A 15,900-nucleotide genomic window follows, 5' to 3' on the forward strand; every position below is an offset into this window, starting at 1 on the left:
AAAAAGTATAATAAACTTCTAATTTTTATAAACATTAAAAAAAAAACTGGAATTAACCTTGGAAAGTTATCGTTAAGGCCTCTAGTTTTCATATGAATTATTTAATGCCTCCTTCTCATAGAAACCTAATCCATAATGCCACAGTTCTACCCCTTCACTCCAGATTAAGCAACAAAGGAAACACTCACATTCACAAGTAGATGGAAGCAATAATCATGGTACAGTAGAAAGAAATCCAATAGACAACTTCAGAAAAAGTTACTGTATTATGATGAATAAAAGCAGTAGCTGGCAATTAAAAAAGCTATTTGCTCGGTAAGACAGCACATACCCTAAAAGTAATGGGCCTTTTCCTATACATGAAAACAAAACAAAGGTATTGTTTATAGAGACCACACATTATTTGGTTCCAACTTCACTGGGACAGGAAACACACCAAAGGAAGTGCTGAAGCCTGTGTTGGTATAAAAGCTTGTGACGAATGTGACACACAGGACCATCAGCTCAGTTCTTGTTTCTGAAAACAAATCTTGAAGCATCACTTCCAGAAGCATTTCTGTCCCTACCAGAGCTCCAGCCAGGAGGTGGTGTGCCACAGTTCCTCAGCTCTGATCAGTCACTTTCACTATCTCAATCTTCCAGCAAGTAATTAGGGTTAACTACCAAGTAGGGATCTTCTTCATAGCTCTCACTTCCCTCTGTGGAGCCTTTCAATCCAGCCTGGGTGAGCTCAATTAGAACATGATCCTATGAAACACAAATATTTGTCTTTAGATTTCAAGCAGTATTATACAAATGTCCAGATATATAAGACTTGATCCTTCTTCTGACAGTTTACTATCAACATTTTCTTTCATTTCCTAACTAGAAATTCCTAGGAAAAGGACGATATTTTAAATATCACTATTAGTGCTCTGCTAAACCCTGTTCCTATCAGGATGCTGAGTTTTGATACCATAAACCCCTTGTGGAAAATTAAGAAGTACTTAAGTAAGCTTAACAGATGTGATTTTAATAAGGGTTCCTGGCACATTACATCAAATGCTAATAAATATAACTTCAAACAAGGAAGTAATGCTTGAATTTTAAGGTTATACAATTCTGCAAAATCTTCTAACAAATTAGAAGTCTGTTTCATACGTAATATCATTTGGCAATTTTTAATTACTGACCACTGAACATTTCATATACCACCATTTCATAGAGTTAGGAAAACAATCTACGAAGAAAATTCATGTAGAAAAATTTTCACTGAGCTAATAAAAAAAGGCAGAACATGTCATCTGGCTTAAAATCCTGATGATAGATTTTAAGACCATGATATAATCATAGGTCAGTAAAAAAGGTTCATAAATGAGAAGAGCTCCTAGCCAAGCCCATAGAAAGGAACTCAGGAAATTGTGATTTGATCCTTAAAAGTGTGCTCCATAGTATAAACATTGATGCCACTAAGGGGGGTTGGACACTTTTAAAAAAATTGTCCTAGCTGGGCATGGTGGCTCACATTTGTAATCCAGGTACTTCGGGTGGCTGAGGCGGGTGGACTGCCTGAGGTCAGGAGTTTGAGACCAGCCTGGCCAACATAGTGAAATCCCATCTCTACTTAAAATTTGCTGGCATAGTGGCAAGTGCCTGTAATCCCAGCTACACAGGAGGCCAAGTCAGGAGGATTGCTTGAACCTGGGAGGTGGAGGTTGCAGTGAGTTGAGATCCCACCATTGCATTCCAGCCTGGACAAGACTGAAACTCCATCTTAAAACAAAACAAACAAACAAACAAAATAATCACCCTCTCTAATCTACCCCTGCAGTTGGATTGGACACTTTCAAGCACTCACTCAATGTGCTAACATACCTTCACAGGAAGCATATGTAATCAGCACGGTGTAAGTAAGCTCTCTGGTTTTCTGTAGCAAATTACTTCAGGTGGTAAGCCAAATTTAAAAAGGTAGTCCAGGCCGGGCACAATGGCTCACAGCTGTAATCCCAGCGCTTTGGGAGGCTGAGGCGGGTGGATCACCTGAGGTCAGGAGTTTGAAACCAGCCTGGCCAAACATGGCGAAACTCCATCTCTACTAAAAATACAAAAGTTAGCGGGGTGTGGTGGCAGGCACCTGTAATCCCAGCTACTCTGGAGGCTGAGATAGGAGAATCGCTTGAACCCAAGAGGCGGAAGTTGCAGGGATTAGGGAACCAAGATCATACCACTGCACTCTAGCCTGGGTGACAGAGCAAGGCTCCATCTCAAAAATTAAATAAATAAAAAGGTAATCAAAGTTTAGATCAGTTAGATTAACAGTGTGTTCCAAAGTCCTGAAGTAGATTCCTTGCCTGGGTCATTTTACCTTACATGGATCCCAAGGAGCACACAGGCATGTCCTACCACTAGAAAAGCAACTCTGGAGTAGCTGTTCTCACATCTCCCTACCCTCCAATAATCACATACTGATATACTTTCATAGGAAAACGGTTTTTCAGAAGACACAACCTTAATACGTGACCTCTGTAATATTTATGTAGTGAGCACTGTGAACTGAATTGGCACAAAGGTTAAATCTCTGCCATGTAATAAGAAAATTCAGTCATTCAACTTATATTTGATCCTGCTATGTGCCAGGCACCACCGTAGGCTCCTGGGCCAAGTCTCTACCTTACAGAGCTTATATGCTGTAAGAGAGACAAACTACAGACTTAAATAAAGAATATCTTCTGGGCCATGTTAAACATTATGAAGAAATACAAGGCAGGGTGACAGCAAGAGCAGAAGGCTGCTGTTTTGACAGGCTAGGCAAGAAAGGCTTCTTTGAAGAGGTAACATTTGAGTAGACATTGGAGAGGAGGAGGATATCTAAGGAAACAGACAAAGGGTGAGTGCAATGGCCCTCATGTTTGGTGTGTCTAGGGAACAAGGTCAGTGTCACTGGGGTGGGATGGGCAAGGGGATGACCACTGTGAGATGAAGTGAATAAGGCAGACAGGGTTTACTGGGTAAGTTCTGCAGACCATGACAAGGAGGCTGGATTTCATTCTAATGTGAGAGATGCACTGGAAGGGAGGGTAGTAAAATAATGTGATTTATATTTTAAAAAGACCTATCTGGCTGCTGAGCAGGAAAACAATACAAAAAAAAGGATAATGATGAGGCTCCTCCAACAGTCCAGGCCTAGTGGCTTGGGTGGGCAGTAAAAAGAGAACAGAAAATACACACACACTGAAGGCCGGGGTCACAAGATTTGGTGCTGAACAGTTGTTGCGAGGGGAGAGTGGAACCAAGAAGTCAAAGACAATTCCAAGGCGTTTGGCCTACCTACCACAATTGAGTAAGAACTCAATTGCAAACAGGGAAGAACAACTCTGTTTTTGGACACATTAAGCACAAGACGCCTGTTAGCTCATCAGTAGGCAACCAGCTCTATCCATCTGGAGTTTAGAGGAGTGGTGAGAGCTGGTGACATAAATGTGGAAGTCATCAGTAGATGGGTAAATTCATAAAACCAAGTAAGATCACTTAGGTAATGAATGTAAATGATCTGAGAGTAAAGTAAGAAAAGAAAGATTCAGGCTGGACATGGTGGCTCATGGTTGTTAATCCCAGCCCTTTGGGAGGCCCAGGTGGGCGGATCACCTGAGGTCAGGAGTTCTAGACCAGCCTGGCCAACATGGCAAAACCCTGTCTCTACTAAAAAAACACAAAAATTAACCAGGCATGGTGGTGGGCGCCTGTAATTCCAGCTACTTGAAAGGCTGAGACAGGAGAATCGCTAGAACCCGGGAGGTAGAGATTGCAGTGAGCCAAGACTGTGCCACTGCACTCCAGCCTGCACGATGAGAGCAAAACTCTGTCTCAAAATAAATAAATAAATAAAAAAGACAGACTCAGGAAAAGAGACTAAGAGGGAAAAATCAGTGAGAAAGACCCAGGAGGATATAGTAACTCAGAACCAAGTGAAGAAGACAGTATTTCTAGGAGTGATAAACTGTAACAAAGTTGTGGACAGGCTAAGTACTGAGAATAGCCAGCTGACAGGAGTGGAGAGAAGGCATGCGATGGTCTTGTGAGAGACTAAGGCAAAGAACTGACCAAGTAAAAGGAATTGCACTGGGCAGTGCTGTCATGAGGTTGATGAGAGTTTAAGAACTGTCTACTTGAGATTCCTGGTCATCAATTTAAATAAGACTGGGCTCACAATTGTATGCTTTTCTCCAGATACTTTTAGCTGCTTAGATAAAGGTACTACAGAGGAAAAAAAAAAAAAAAAAAAAGAGGCTTTATTTAACTAAGTTTGAGGTTTTTGCCAAGCAAGTAAGACACAAAAAACTCAAAGTGTAAGGAAGAGTGACTATTGGGTTGGGCAAGGTGGGAACTAGGAACTAAAGATGTGAGGAAAATGAAGCATAGAAAGTAGGTGACAGTATTACCAAGGGCGAATATGAGGGTGGAAAACAGAAGCTTAAAACACCCAACTAGTAAGACCTTAATCCCACTTTCCAAGATTTAACCTCAATTCTGCTGGTTTCAGCAGAGGAAATAAATCATTTACCTGCTGTTAATTCTCCCCTGTTTTACAACTCATACTTCTGACTACACTCCAATGATTCACAACAAACAAAGGTTAAAAAAAATTTCACTAGTGAACCTACAGTCACAGGGCATGAACTCCCTCCCCGATACCACAGCAAGCGCATTTCTGCACTTACATAGTGTGTGAGTCGATGAATGACTTTCTCTATGATTCTTTTTTTATTTATAAGTTCTTCTTCAGAGTCTATCTCTGATTCGATTTCCTTCAAGTACCAGTTAACGAGCTCGCTTCTCTTTAATGCTGACTCGTCTTCTTCTACAACAAAAAACACATTTAAATTATTCTAGCAAATTGTACTGTCAGTCCTTGGTTAAATCTCTGCCACATATACGACAATATAATGTACAGATTAGATAAACATCAACCTGTCCGAAAGTACATCTGCTGACATAAGGTCCACAATGTTCTAGCATAAGCCTGAAATAACACGTCATATCACTTGTATTAAAGTATGCCTTCTTTTATCCATAAGGAGAAAAACCTAATAAAATAGAGATGATAAGGAATACATTTCTTAAAGCTATTAGGATTTCAAAGTATGAAGGTCTTTTCTTCATCTTATGCTTCACCACTTCTAAGAATGTTTTCCAACAGAAACTGAAAGCATCAATTAGGAATGAGGCAACATCAAGCAAAAATTCTGAAACATAACTACTTTTCCTCTGTAGAAAGGGGAAGGCTTTATGGAACTGGAGTTTACTAATAAGTAAAATTCATAAGCATTCACTCAAAATTAAAAATTACCCATCTATTTTGCAAGGTTTACCTTACTAACTGGACTGTCGGCTTCTTTTAACAAGTCCAAGGTCTACCAGACTTTTAGAAAGTCCTGGTAGAACCCTCAACACACAGGAAATGTTGGGACCTGGATAACATAACTATCATAAAACTCAACTTCTGCTATGTTTACAACTTAGTTGCATAAGGAAGAAAGAGAATTATGACATATAACATGAATCAAGAACATGTTGAGTTTCCAAATCATTCTATGTGAGAAAGGAATGGGGACAAAAGCGGAGGTGTCCTAGTGGCCACTTTGTTGCTTTCTCTCTTCCCACTGGTCTACAGTTCCCAGGGGAACAACGGCAGCAACTACAATTTCTTGTTCTCTTCTTTCACAGCAGACCAAATACTGTGATGACAAAATATTCCAGGAAGCCAGCACAAGTCATTCTTGGGACTTTTAAGTAAGAATGATCTGATGCTTCACTATCAAGTAGAAGTTTAGGTTCTACGTCTTGAATTCGCCATTTTTCCTTCTGCTTTTTAGTTAACTACGGGGTGATAAAATTTTAAATAGCATCATAGAGCAGTCAAGGGTAGGAAGTGTACTAGTGTCTGGATGCCACGCTTAACTAATAACTAGATGAGGATTTTACCTAGTCTGCAATGACCTTTTGATAGTATAGATTTCTGGGCTGAATTAATTACTGTTAAAATATACCCTAGGATAGGACCATTGTAAGGGAATAATTATTTAGCATTTGTAAAAACGTTTGTATGTGCTCTTTCGTATGTTATCAGGTCCCAAAATTATTAAAATAGGCTTAGAATGTTTAAAAAATTAAATTAAATTGAATTGAATTAAATTAAATTAAATTAAAAAGGACCTATAAACCTTAGCCTGATAAACTTGTGAAGAAATGTTCAGGCTAGCAGGATGCTGATACTCCACAAATTTACTTTGCTGAAGTGAGTTTATTTATCTAACAACTTATACTCTCTTCTGACAGAACAACACAAAGTTTGGCAATCACAAGTGGCCTATGTGAACAGAGCTTACACAAATGACTGAGCATGTAAGCAGTACCAGGTAAGCCTTACCTTCTTCCATCTTTCTGAGGTGAAGCACAATAAGGTTAGAGATTCGGCAGTACTCAGAGAAGCCCAGCCTTAAGGAGGCTTTGGGAGCAGACTCTTGATTTATGTCTTCACTGTAGCCGTTGATTCCGTTGACAGGGGCAGGGCTGTCAGCATGACCTAAGTGAAAAATTAACCACCTGAATCTTGTTTTTTGTGCCCCTAACATCCCCCTGTCAAGCATTCAGAAATATATTACTTATATTTAATACTGATATTTCATTTTAAAAAATTATTATTATTTTGTTTGTTTTAGAGACAAGGTCTTTGCTATGTTACCCAGGCTGGTCTCGAACTCCTGGGCTCAAGTGATCCTCCTGCCTCGGCCTCCCGCAGAGTGCTGTGATTATAGGTGTGAGCCAGCACACCCAGACTTAATACTAATTTTAAAACAAGCATACATTCTCACATGATCTCCTCTGCCAAAAACTAAAAACGAAAAATAAAATAAAGGCTGGGCACAGTGGCACGCCTGTAATCTCAGCACTGTGGGTGGTCTCCGAGGCAGGTATATCACCTGAGGTTGGGAGTTTGAGACCAGCCTGACCAAATAGAGAAACCCTGTCTCTGCTAAAAATACAAAATTAGCCAGGCGTGGTGGCACATGCTTGTAATCCCAGCTACTCGGGAGGCTGAGGCAGGAGAACTACTTAAACCCAGGAGGTGGATGTTGTGGTGAGCTGAGATCACACCATTGCATTCCAGCCTGGGCAACAAGAGCAAAAAATTTTGTCTCAAAAAAAAAAAAAGAGAAAAATGAAATAATCTGGCTGAGTACAGTGGCTCATGGCTGTAATCCCAGCACTCTGGGAGGCTGAGGTAGGCAGATCACCTGAAGTCAGGAGTTTGAGACCAGCCTGGCCAACAGAGTGAAACCCTGTGTATACTAAAAATATAAAAATTAGCTGGGTGTGGTGGCAGGTGCCTGTAATCCCAGCCACTTGGAAGGCTGAGGCAGGAGAATTGCTTGAACCATTGTACTGGGCAACAAAAGCAAAACTCCGTCTCAAAACAAATAAACAAAAAAACCAAGCACACAATATATAATAATTTACAAATAAATTACAGGCAAATTTATAAACTCTACTAGTAAAGACAAAAACTAACTTAGGAGGAATATGAGGGATTAGAGATATAAAAATTTCACAATCTGAAAGTCCATTTGCAGTATTACATACAAAATAAAAAATTCTATTGGCCTGGGGAACATGGTGAGACTGTGTTTCTACAGAAATTTTTTTTTTTTTCAAAATTAGCCAGGAGTGGTGGCATGAGCATATAGTCCCAGCTATTAGAGAGGCTAAGGGAGAAGGACTACTTGAGCCCAGGAAGTTAGGGCTGCAGTAAGTCGTGAGTGTGCCAAGGCATTCCAGCCTGTGTGACAGAATGAGACCCCATCTCAAAATAAATAAAAATTCTAATATTTTTCACTTCTAATGTGCTTAAAAATATTTTTTTAATTCAGAAGCAAAACAATACAAATAAGGGTAAAAGCCAGAGAATTTATGCCTATTATCACCATTTTGGTGCCTTTTCTTTCAGTCTTTCAAGTATATATATTTTATATCAATGATTTAATTTCATTTTAACTTGTAAACAGTTGATACAACTCAGGATCTGCTTTTTCGTTTTTGCTACTATAGACTATTAATCATCAGCAGGTGTACTTCTACCACATGAAATCTCAGAAAATGTTTTGGTCCCTAACTCCCAAATAGTCACATGAACAAACATCTTACCATTAATGCCACCAGCACCCTCATCCACCTCCATCTGGATCTCTTCCTCTTGATCTAGATTGACATCAGGTGTTTCTACACGGATGATTGATTTATTTAGTAACCGGAAAGCTTCCTTCACATGTTTAGGTTGGACCTAAACCAATAATGATGAAATAATTCAGTTAAGTTAGATTTCTTGATATACCAAACAGATTTTTTCCCAATGAAATCACAGTAGTATGTATTTTGGTTTTCTCTCAAACACACACACTCCTGACAGTGGTGCTTTGGTTTTCTCACACACACCCTCTCTCATTGTCTTTCTCTCACACACAGAGATAGCACTATAAATTCACTAGAATAGCTAAAATGACTGACAATATCAAGTGTTGGCAAGAATATGAAACAACTCTCATTCATGGCAGGTGAAAACAAAAATCGACACAACTGTTTAGCAGAAAAACATGCATTAACCTACAACCCAACAATTCCACGCCTAAGTATGTACTTGTAGAAATATAAACATATATAAATCTCATATGAACCCAAAGACATACATATCCCATAAGAACTGATATAGTTGGCTCTGTGTCCCCACACAAATCTCATTTTGAATTGTACTCCCATAATTCCCACATGTTGTGGGAGAGATCCAGTGGGAGATAATTAAATTGTAGGAATAGTTTCCCCCATACTGTTCTGTGGTTGTAAATTAAGTCTCACGAGATCTGATGGTTTTTATTAGGGGTTTCTACTTTTGCATATTCCTCATTCTCATTTTGCCTGCTGCCATCCATGTGAGACGTAACTTGCTCCTCCTTGCCTTCTGCCATAATTGTGAGGCTTTCCTAGCCACATGGAACTGTTAAGTCTTTCTTTGTAAATTGTCCAGTCTCAGGTATGTTCTTATCAGCAGTGTGAAAATGGACTAATACAAAAACCCAAACTGGAAACTTTGAAATGCTCATTAACAGAAGAATGGATAAATAAGCTGTGGCATATTCATGTTAAACAGCAATGAAACCAGACAGAAAATGAAATGGAAAAATTACCTCCAGTACCAACAAAAATGACAAAATATCAAGAAATAAATTTAACAAGAAAAATGAAAAAAATCTGAAGAAAAGCTTAAAACACTACTGAGTGAAACTAAAGACTTAAGTGGAAAGATAATGCTATGTGTGGTAGTCAGAACTGTTCACAAATATTTGCTCTTCTCATTCTGCGCACCTGGTAGGAAGGCATTTGTCTATCCACTTGAACTTAGGGGTGGCCATGTTAATTTCTCCGGTGAATGAAATGTGAGTATGTGACATTTCTGGATAAAAGGTGAAGACAGCAGGTGGCTCACCACCTTCTCTTCTCTGCTTTCTGTCATCATGAAAACATATGTCAAGCTCAAACGTTTAAATCAGCCTGAATCTGGGTGACTTGACAAAGTGAGTCCCATGATGACCTAATGGATGTGTAGTAGAAGCAAAAAAAAAAAAAAGTGTTTGAAGCAGATGAGATTTTATGGTAGTACAACCTAACCTATTCTAAGTGCTATACTATTGAATAGGAAAAATCAAAGATGTGTTCAATTCTTCAAATTAATATAAATTCAATGTTATACTGATAAAAAGCGCCAGGTTTTTCTTTAAAACAGAGCAAAGTGATTTCTAAGTTCCTTACAGCTGAAAAATAACAATGCACTGGAACTAGCCCTACATTTACTACAAAGCTCCAGAGATTAAAACATCATGGTACCAACGTAAGGGGAGCTGGTAAGACTCAGTGGAACAGAATATAAAGTCCAAAAGGAGATCCTAACACACACAAGAATATATAATTAAGGCATGCCAAACCAGTGTGAAAAAGATGGATTGTTCAATAAATGGTGTTGGAACAACTAGAAAACTAGCTAATAATGGGGGAATTTTTTATAATCTTAGAGTGAGAAAGGCCTTTCTAACAAAATAGTTTTTTTAATGAAGATTATAAACATATGAGACAGAAACAGCTCTTAAATATATGCAGATATTCAATTTCATTCATAAAATAAATTTGTGCATATAATTTACGTGCATATATTTAGTATCATGTAAATTTACTACCTATTTAAAAAGTACAAATGTTAGCATGGTTTTAGAATGACCTTGCCCCAAGGTCTCTTGCCTATTCAAATTCTGCACACCTTTCAGTGACTGGGTTTAAATGTTGGCACCTCCATGAGCCCTCCTCCTTCTCTGGTAATAAAGTAATTCATCTCCGTACTCTTCTTTTGATGCTCCATCATATTCTCCCTCTGATTGTTTTTTTTTTTCTTTCCAATTTTTATTTTAGGTTCGGGGGTACACACGCAGGTTTGTCGCATAGGTAAATTGTGTCATGGGGGCTTGGTATATAGATTATTTCATCACTCACTCCAATTTTTTACATGCCTAATTAAATACATGTTTCGCTCCTACCAGATTAGCAGGAATGGAAGGCAGGGGCTCTCATTCATTTTTTGTCCCCTACAGGGGGACAAAATATTAGGTGAATCAAAGAATATCAAATAAGGTTAGTGTGAAAGTACTTTGTCAACAATAAAGCACCATATCAAAGAATTTGAAAATTCAGGGAAAAAAAGCCAAAAAATTAACCTGGGAGATAAAAGTAGTGACTGAAGTCAGAACAGTGGTTACTTTAGCAGAAGAGGGCTAACACTGAAAAGAGGCAGGGAAACTTTCTGAAATTATGAAAATGTTTTGGATCTTGAGCTGGGTAGTAACAAGGATGTATGTGAAAAAACTCACCATGCCATACATTTCCCTCTTTATAAATTATACCTCAGTCATACTGTAAAAAAAGCCAAATCCCCTTTTCAAAGAAAACCTTACATCAAACCTATTAATAAAACTACACAAAAGCAGGGCTGCTTTGGTTGAAGCAAAGACGGGACGCTTGAATGACCTTTCGTACTACTCCCCTCTTACCCAGTTAATACCCATTGACCTATCCTCGTGGAACACAAGGCTCAAAGAACAGTCTAAAAAGCATACATTATATAAATGCAACCTAAGGAGGAAAGTTCCTTTGAGGCCAGGGGCTACATTATCTTATCTGTATTGCCAGCGCGGAGGCCTACTAGTACATTGCGGGGTCTAAGTACATTTTTCCTGAATGAAAGGTATTAATGCTAACTTACCTCTTTATGCACTCTATAACCTATGACGTGATCATCGCAGTCTAACAATTACACTCAAATGCTTAACGAGCTTTTTAAAGGGAAGAATTCCATGATCCTATGAGCATGCAACAGTTATATAAAAATGTATCTGCAGCAAATTCTACTACGTCCCATACCAAAGATTTTTAAAATGCCGACAAGGCAATAAATCCGTTTCTCTCTGCTCTCATCAAAGTGACTCTGTTACCTCATCACAGCAGTGCATCCGAGCCATGGCTTCAGAGAGACGAATCATGCTCTCAAGCTGTCGCACTGTAATCCTCCACGAAGACTTGGTCACTCCAGAACCATCCCTCTGGCGGAGACGTTTATACTGTTCCACAATGAAGTCCTCTGACTCTTTGGAAATCTGTTTCAGATCATCACTCAAGTTAGAGAAACATTTCTACTTGATGAGAGCTATGGTAAACATAAGTTTAAGAGCCTTCCATTTGGAAACATTTAGAAAACTGAGAGGGATGAAACTCTGAGAAGCCAGTGACAATAAATTACTACTGAAATGCCTTTCAAAAGAAACTAATACTAAGAAGGCCTGTGAATTCCATGATACTAATTTTATGAACATGAAGACAGGCTTAGTATTTAAGCAAATGACCATTTCTAAAAGCTGCTTAACAAGCTGAAGGTCTTTTACACCTCAGGATGTCAATGCTCATTAAACAAATTAATGCTCAAACTATCCTTGAGGCTCAATTAATTAACTCACGCTGTCTTTGGGGGGAAAAAAGCTGTTTCAATAAACTTTATATCTAAAGGATCCTCAGCTTTTCAGAGCAAGGAATTCAACATATTAAGGAAGCATGCCAAGATACAGGATCAGTATATCAGAATGCAGTCATGGGGAATAGATGCTATTTTTTTACACAAGAGTCACTCATAACCCTTAGTTTTAAATGGCTAAATTTCTTCAGGGACAGTAAGAGCCAACCGCAATCCCATGAATAATCAAGTGAAGATGATAAACAATCAATCAATACCTAGTAATACCTCCCAAAAGTCAAGTCAGCCAACAGTGTAAAAATCTCAACCAGAATAAAATAATTTTTTTCCGTTTCATACCCTATTTTTGGAAAATGCAAAGCATTTCAGGGTTTACGTCCAGGATCACCTGGGTCCAGGACAGTCAGTCAAATACAATACATCAATCACTGTAAAAGAGTAATTCATATTCATCATAACGGGCTAGAGGAATCCAATATTTTCCTCAAACAAAGATTCAAGAGTATTCAGCAGACTATTGATTTATAGGCACATAAACAATTTTAAGGTTCTTAGCAATGACTGAAATAAAAGAATGTCCTAGGTTATCCAGTTATCGAAAACTCTTCTCTCATAAAAACCTTTTTATTACCACCAAACAAACCATGGAATTATTCAGATTTTTTAAAAGTTCCCTTTCTCGGCCCCCTGAAAAAACAACTGCAGTTCCAGAAAAAAATAAAAAAAGCTGTAAAATTTAGGAATTAAGGTAGATGACAGGTTCAGTTAATTTCCATATAACACACTTATTTAAATTCCACTTTTAATATACCCATTTTACCTTATCCAAGTGCAAAAGGGTAGGTTACCTTGGGTTTAAACTGTCTTGCAAAGAGAAGATACCTTCTGATATCATCAAGGGAATAGACACGATCGATTGATTCCTCAATTCTTGAATGCAAATCTACTATGCGCCTGGCAATGGCATAATCTGTAACCTAATTCAAACACAAGAAAATCACTTTGATAGTCACAGCAGTATATCTACTCCAGACTATCCCAGGCAGTAAGAAATAACTTATAGCCAAAAACTAGCTCTAATACGCCACTTAAAGAAGTATTAATGGGTACCAAGTATCTGATGAAAGTTTGGGAACTTGGATTTAAAATCAAACTTTTAAATGCATACTAATACCCCACTCTATAATTATACCTGAAGGAATTAACTGACTAAAAACAATAGTAGGGTAAAACGCAGTGGCTCACACTTGTAATCCCAACACTTTTGGAGACTGATGTGAGAGGATAGCTTGAGGCCAAGAGTTCGAGATCAGTCTGGGCGACAAAGTGACACCCTGTCTCTACAAAAAATAAAAAACAAAAAAATGAGCTGGCCATGGTGGTGCACACATGTAATCCCAAATACTTGGGAGGCTGAGGCAGGAGGATCATTTGAGCCCAGGAGGTTGAAGGTGCAGTGAAGCCATGATTGCACCACTGTATTCCAGTCTGGGCAACAGAGCAAGCCCTGTCTCAAAACCAAAACAACAAAAATTAAAGCAGAACTAATATTTATAGGGCCCTCAGTATATCAGACACTGTTGTCATAAGCATGTCTTAGAAGTATTAACTGACACAATCCTCACAAATACCTTATTAGGTAAATGATATTATTCCCATTTTATACATGGGCAAATTGAGGCCTAGGAAGGTTAAGTAATTTATCCAAGGTCACAGTAAGTAGTGGAGCCAGAATTTGAATAGTCTAGCTTCAGAGACTGTGCTCTTAGTCACTAAAGTTTGAAGATAATCATCCCAGAATTGTCATTAATATTGGGGGAAAAACCCTCAAAATATGCAACTTGCTCTGAAATGGTTCAGGAAAAAAGTGTGCAAACATATAGAGATGTAAAGTAATACAGCAAACGGTAAAATGTTAATATGTGAATCAGGTAAAGGGTATATGAATGATCTATGAACTATTCTATTTCTTGCAACTTTTCTGTAAGTTTGAAATTATTTCTAATTAAAAAGTTGTTTGGGCTGGACACAGTGGCTCATGCCTGTAATCCAAGCACTTTGAGGCTGAGGCTGATAGATAGCTTGAGCTCAGGAGTTCAAGACCAGCTTGGGTAACATGGCAAAACTGTGTCTCTGCAAAAAATACAAAACTTAGCTGGGTGTGGTGGCCTGCTAAGTGGGACTCTGTCTCAAAAACAAAACAAGTCGGGCACAGTGGCTCACACCTGTAATCCCAGTATTTTCGGAGGCCGGGGTGGGCAGATCACCTGAGGTTGGGAGTTCAAGACCAGCCTGGCCAACATAGTGAAAACCCATCTCTATTAAAAATACAAAAAATTAGCCAGGCATAGTGGCACACGCCTGTAATCCCAGCTACTCAGGAGGCTAAGGCAGAAGAATCATTTGAACGCGGGAGGTGGAGGTTGCAGTGAGCCGAGATCATGCCACTGCATTCCAACCTGGGTGATAGAGTGAGACTCCGTCTCAAAACAAAACAAACCAAAACAAAAAAGTTTTGGTGGGACCTTGTCTCAAAAACAAAACAAAAAAGTTTTTTAAAAAATCTCCTCAAATGTTTTAAAGGTTTACAAATTGATCTTGTAAAGGTTTATATCTTGATCTGCTACTAAAGCTACTTTAATGAATCATGAACAAACATAAATTTATGAAAATCAGACAACTCTCAATTATCTGGTGGTTAAATATGTCTCTGTATTGTGAAGGGGAAAAAAATGGGGGAAAGAAAAAAAACCTCCAAATCAAACCAGGTGCGATGGCACAGACCTATAATCTCAGCCATTCAGGAGGTTGAGGTGGTAAGATGGTTTAAAGTCAGGAGTTCAAGACCAGCGTGGGTCTTGAACTTGTTGCTGTTGCTACAAAAAGATGAAAAAATTAACCAGGCATGGTGGTACACACCTGTAGTCTTAGCTACTTGGGAGGCTGGGGCAGGAGGACCATTGGAACCCAGGAGATTGCGGCTACAGTGAGCTATGATTGTGGCACCATACTCCAGCCTGAGTGACAGAGTGAGACTTTGTCTTTAAAAAATAATTAAATAAAAACCCAAGCCCTCCAAACACTCACAAGATGAAAGGCGGCTTTTATTTAGATAACAAAGTTCCACTGTAATAAATAGTTGTGCATTGTACCCAATAAAATGTAGAGCCTCCATGCTCTGTGATTTAAAAAGTATAGCCTAAAATTAGTTCCTACAAAGTGTCATTTTATAGTTCTGGGCACATCTGAGGTGCATTGTTAAATATTTAAGTCTAAGTACAAATAACTAATAATTAACATCGGAATCCAAGTAAATGTACATTTTTTCACTCAACCTTAAAATTAAGAAAAAAAAAAGGTAAGATACATTTAACAACTTGACAGGAAAAAATAGGAAGATAAATAACTCATGATTAAAAATAAAAAAAATTTCTTTTGCATCCCAGTTTCTTTCAAGGTGACTGAAAAATAAAACAAAAGCCCAACAAACAAAATAAGATATCGTATTAAAATCTTAAGAGTGTAGTTGAGGCCAGGCACAGTGGCTCACACCTACAAACCCAGCACTTTGGGAGGCTGAGGCAGGTCGATCACTTAGGCTAGGACTTAGAGACCAGCCTGGCCAACATGGGGAGACCTTGTCTCTACTAAAAATATAAAAAGTAGCCAGGCATGGTGGTACACATCTGTAATCCCAGTTACTTGGGAAGCTAAGACTTAAGAATCGCTTTGGAGGTTGCAGTAAGCCAAGACTGTGCCACTGTACTCCAGCCCTGTCTCCAGTGAGACGTTATTAAAAAAAA

General features: G+C 38.6%; 1 protein-coding gene across 1 annotated transcript in view; it reads right to left on the reverse strand.

The window, feature by feature from the left end:
- Positions 1 to 247: 247 nt before the first annotated feature.
- The window catches only part of MCM6 (minichromosome maintenance complex component 6), a 43,523-nt gene continuing 27,870 nt past the window's right edge, over positions 248 to 15,900 (reverse strand). Inside the window, exons 12-17 of the mRNA XM_017514697.2 lie at positions 12,946 to 13,074; positions 11,565 to 11,726; positions 8,182 to 8,317; positions 6,407 to 6,562; positions 4,698 to 4,837; positions 248 to 747 (exon numbers count right to left, since the gene is read on the reverse strand). Coding sequence (XP_017370186.1) covers positions 631 to 747; positions 4,698 to 4,837; positions 6,407 to 6,562; positions 8,182 to 8,317; positions 11,565 to 11,726; positions 12,946 to 13,074 — 840 coding nt within the window. The 3' untranslated portion in view covers positions 248 to 630. The remainder of the gene's footprint in view (positions 748 to 4,697; positions 4,838 to 6,406; positions 6,563 to 8,181; positions 8,318 to 11,564; positions 11,727 to 12,945; positions 13,075 to 15,900) is intronic.

The sequence above is a fragment of the Cebus imitator genome, unplaced genomic scaffold, assembly GCF_001604975.1.
Source record: "Cebus imitator isolate Cc_AM_T3 unplaced genomic scaffold, Cebus_imitator-1.0 Scaffold534, whole genome shotgun sequence".
NCBI classification, from domain to species: Eukaryota; Metazoa; Chordata; class Mammalia; order Primates; family Cebidae; genus Cebus; species Cebus imitator.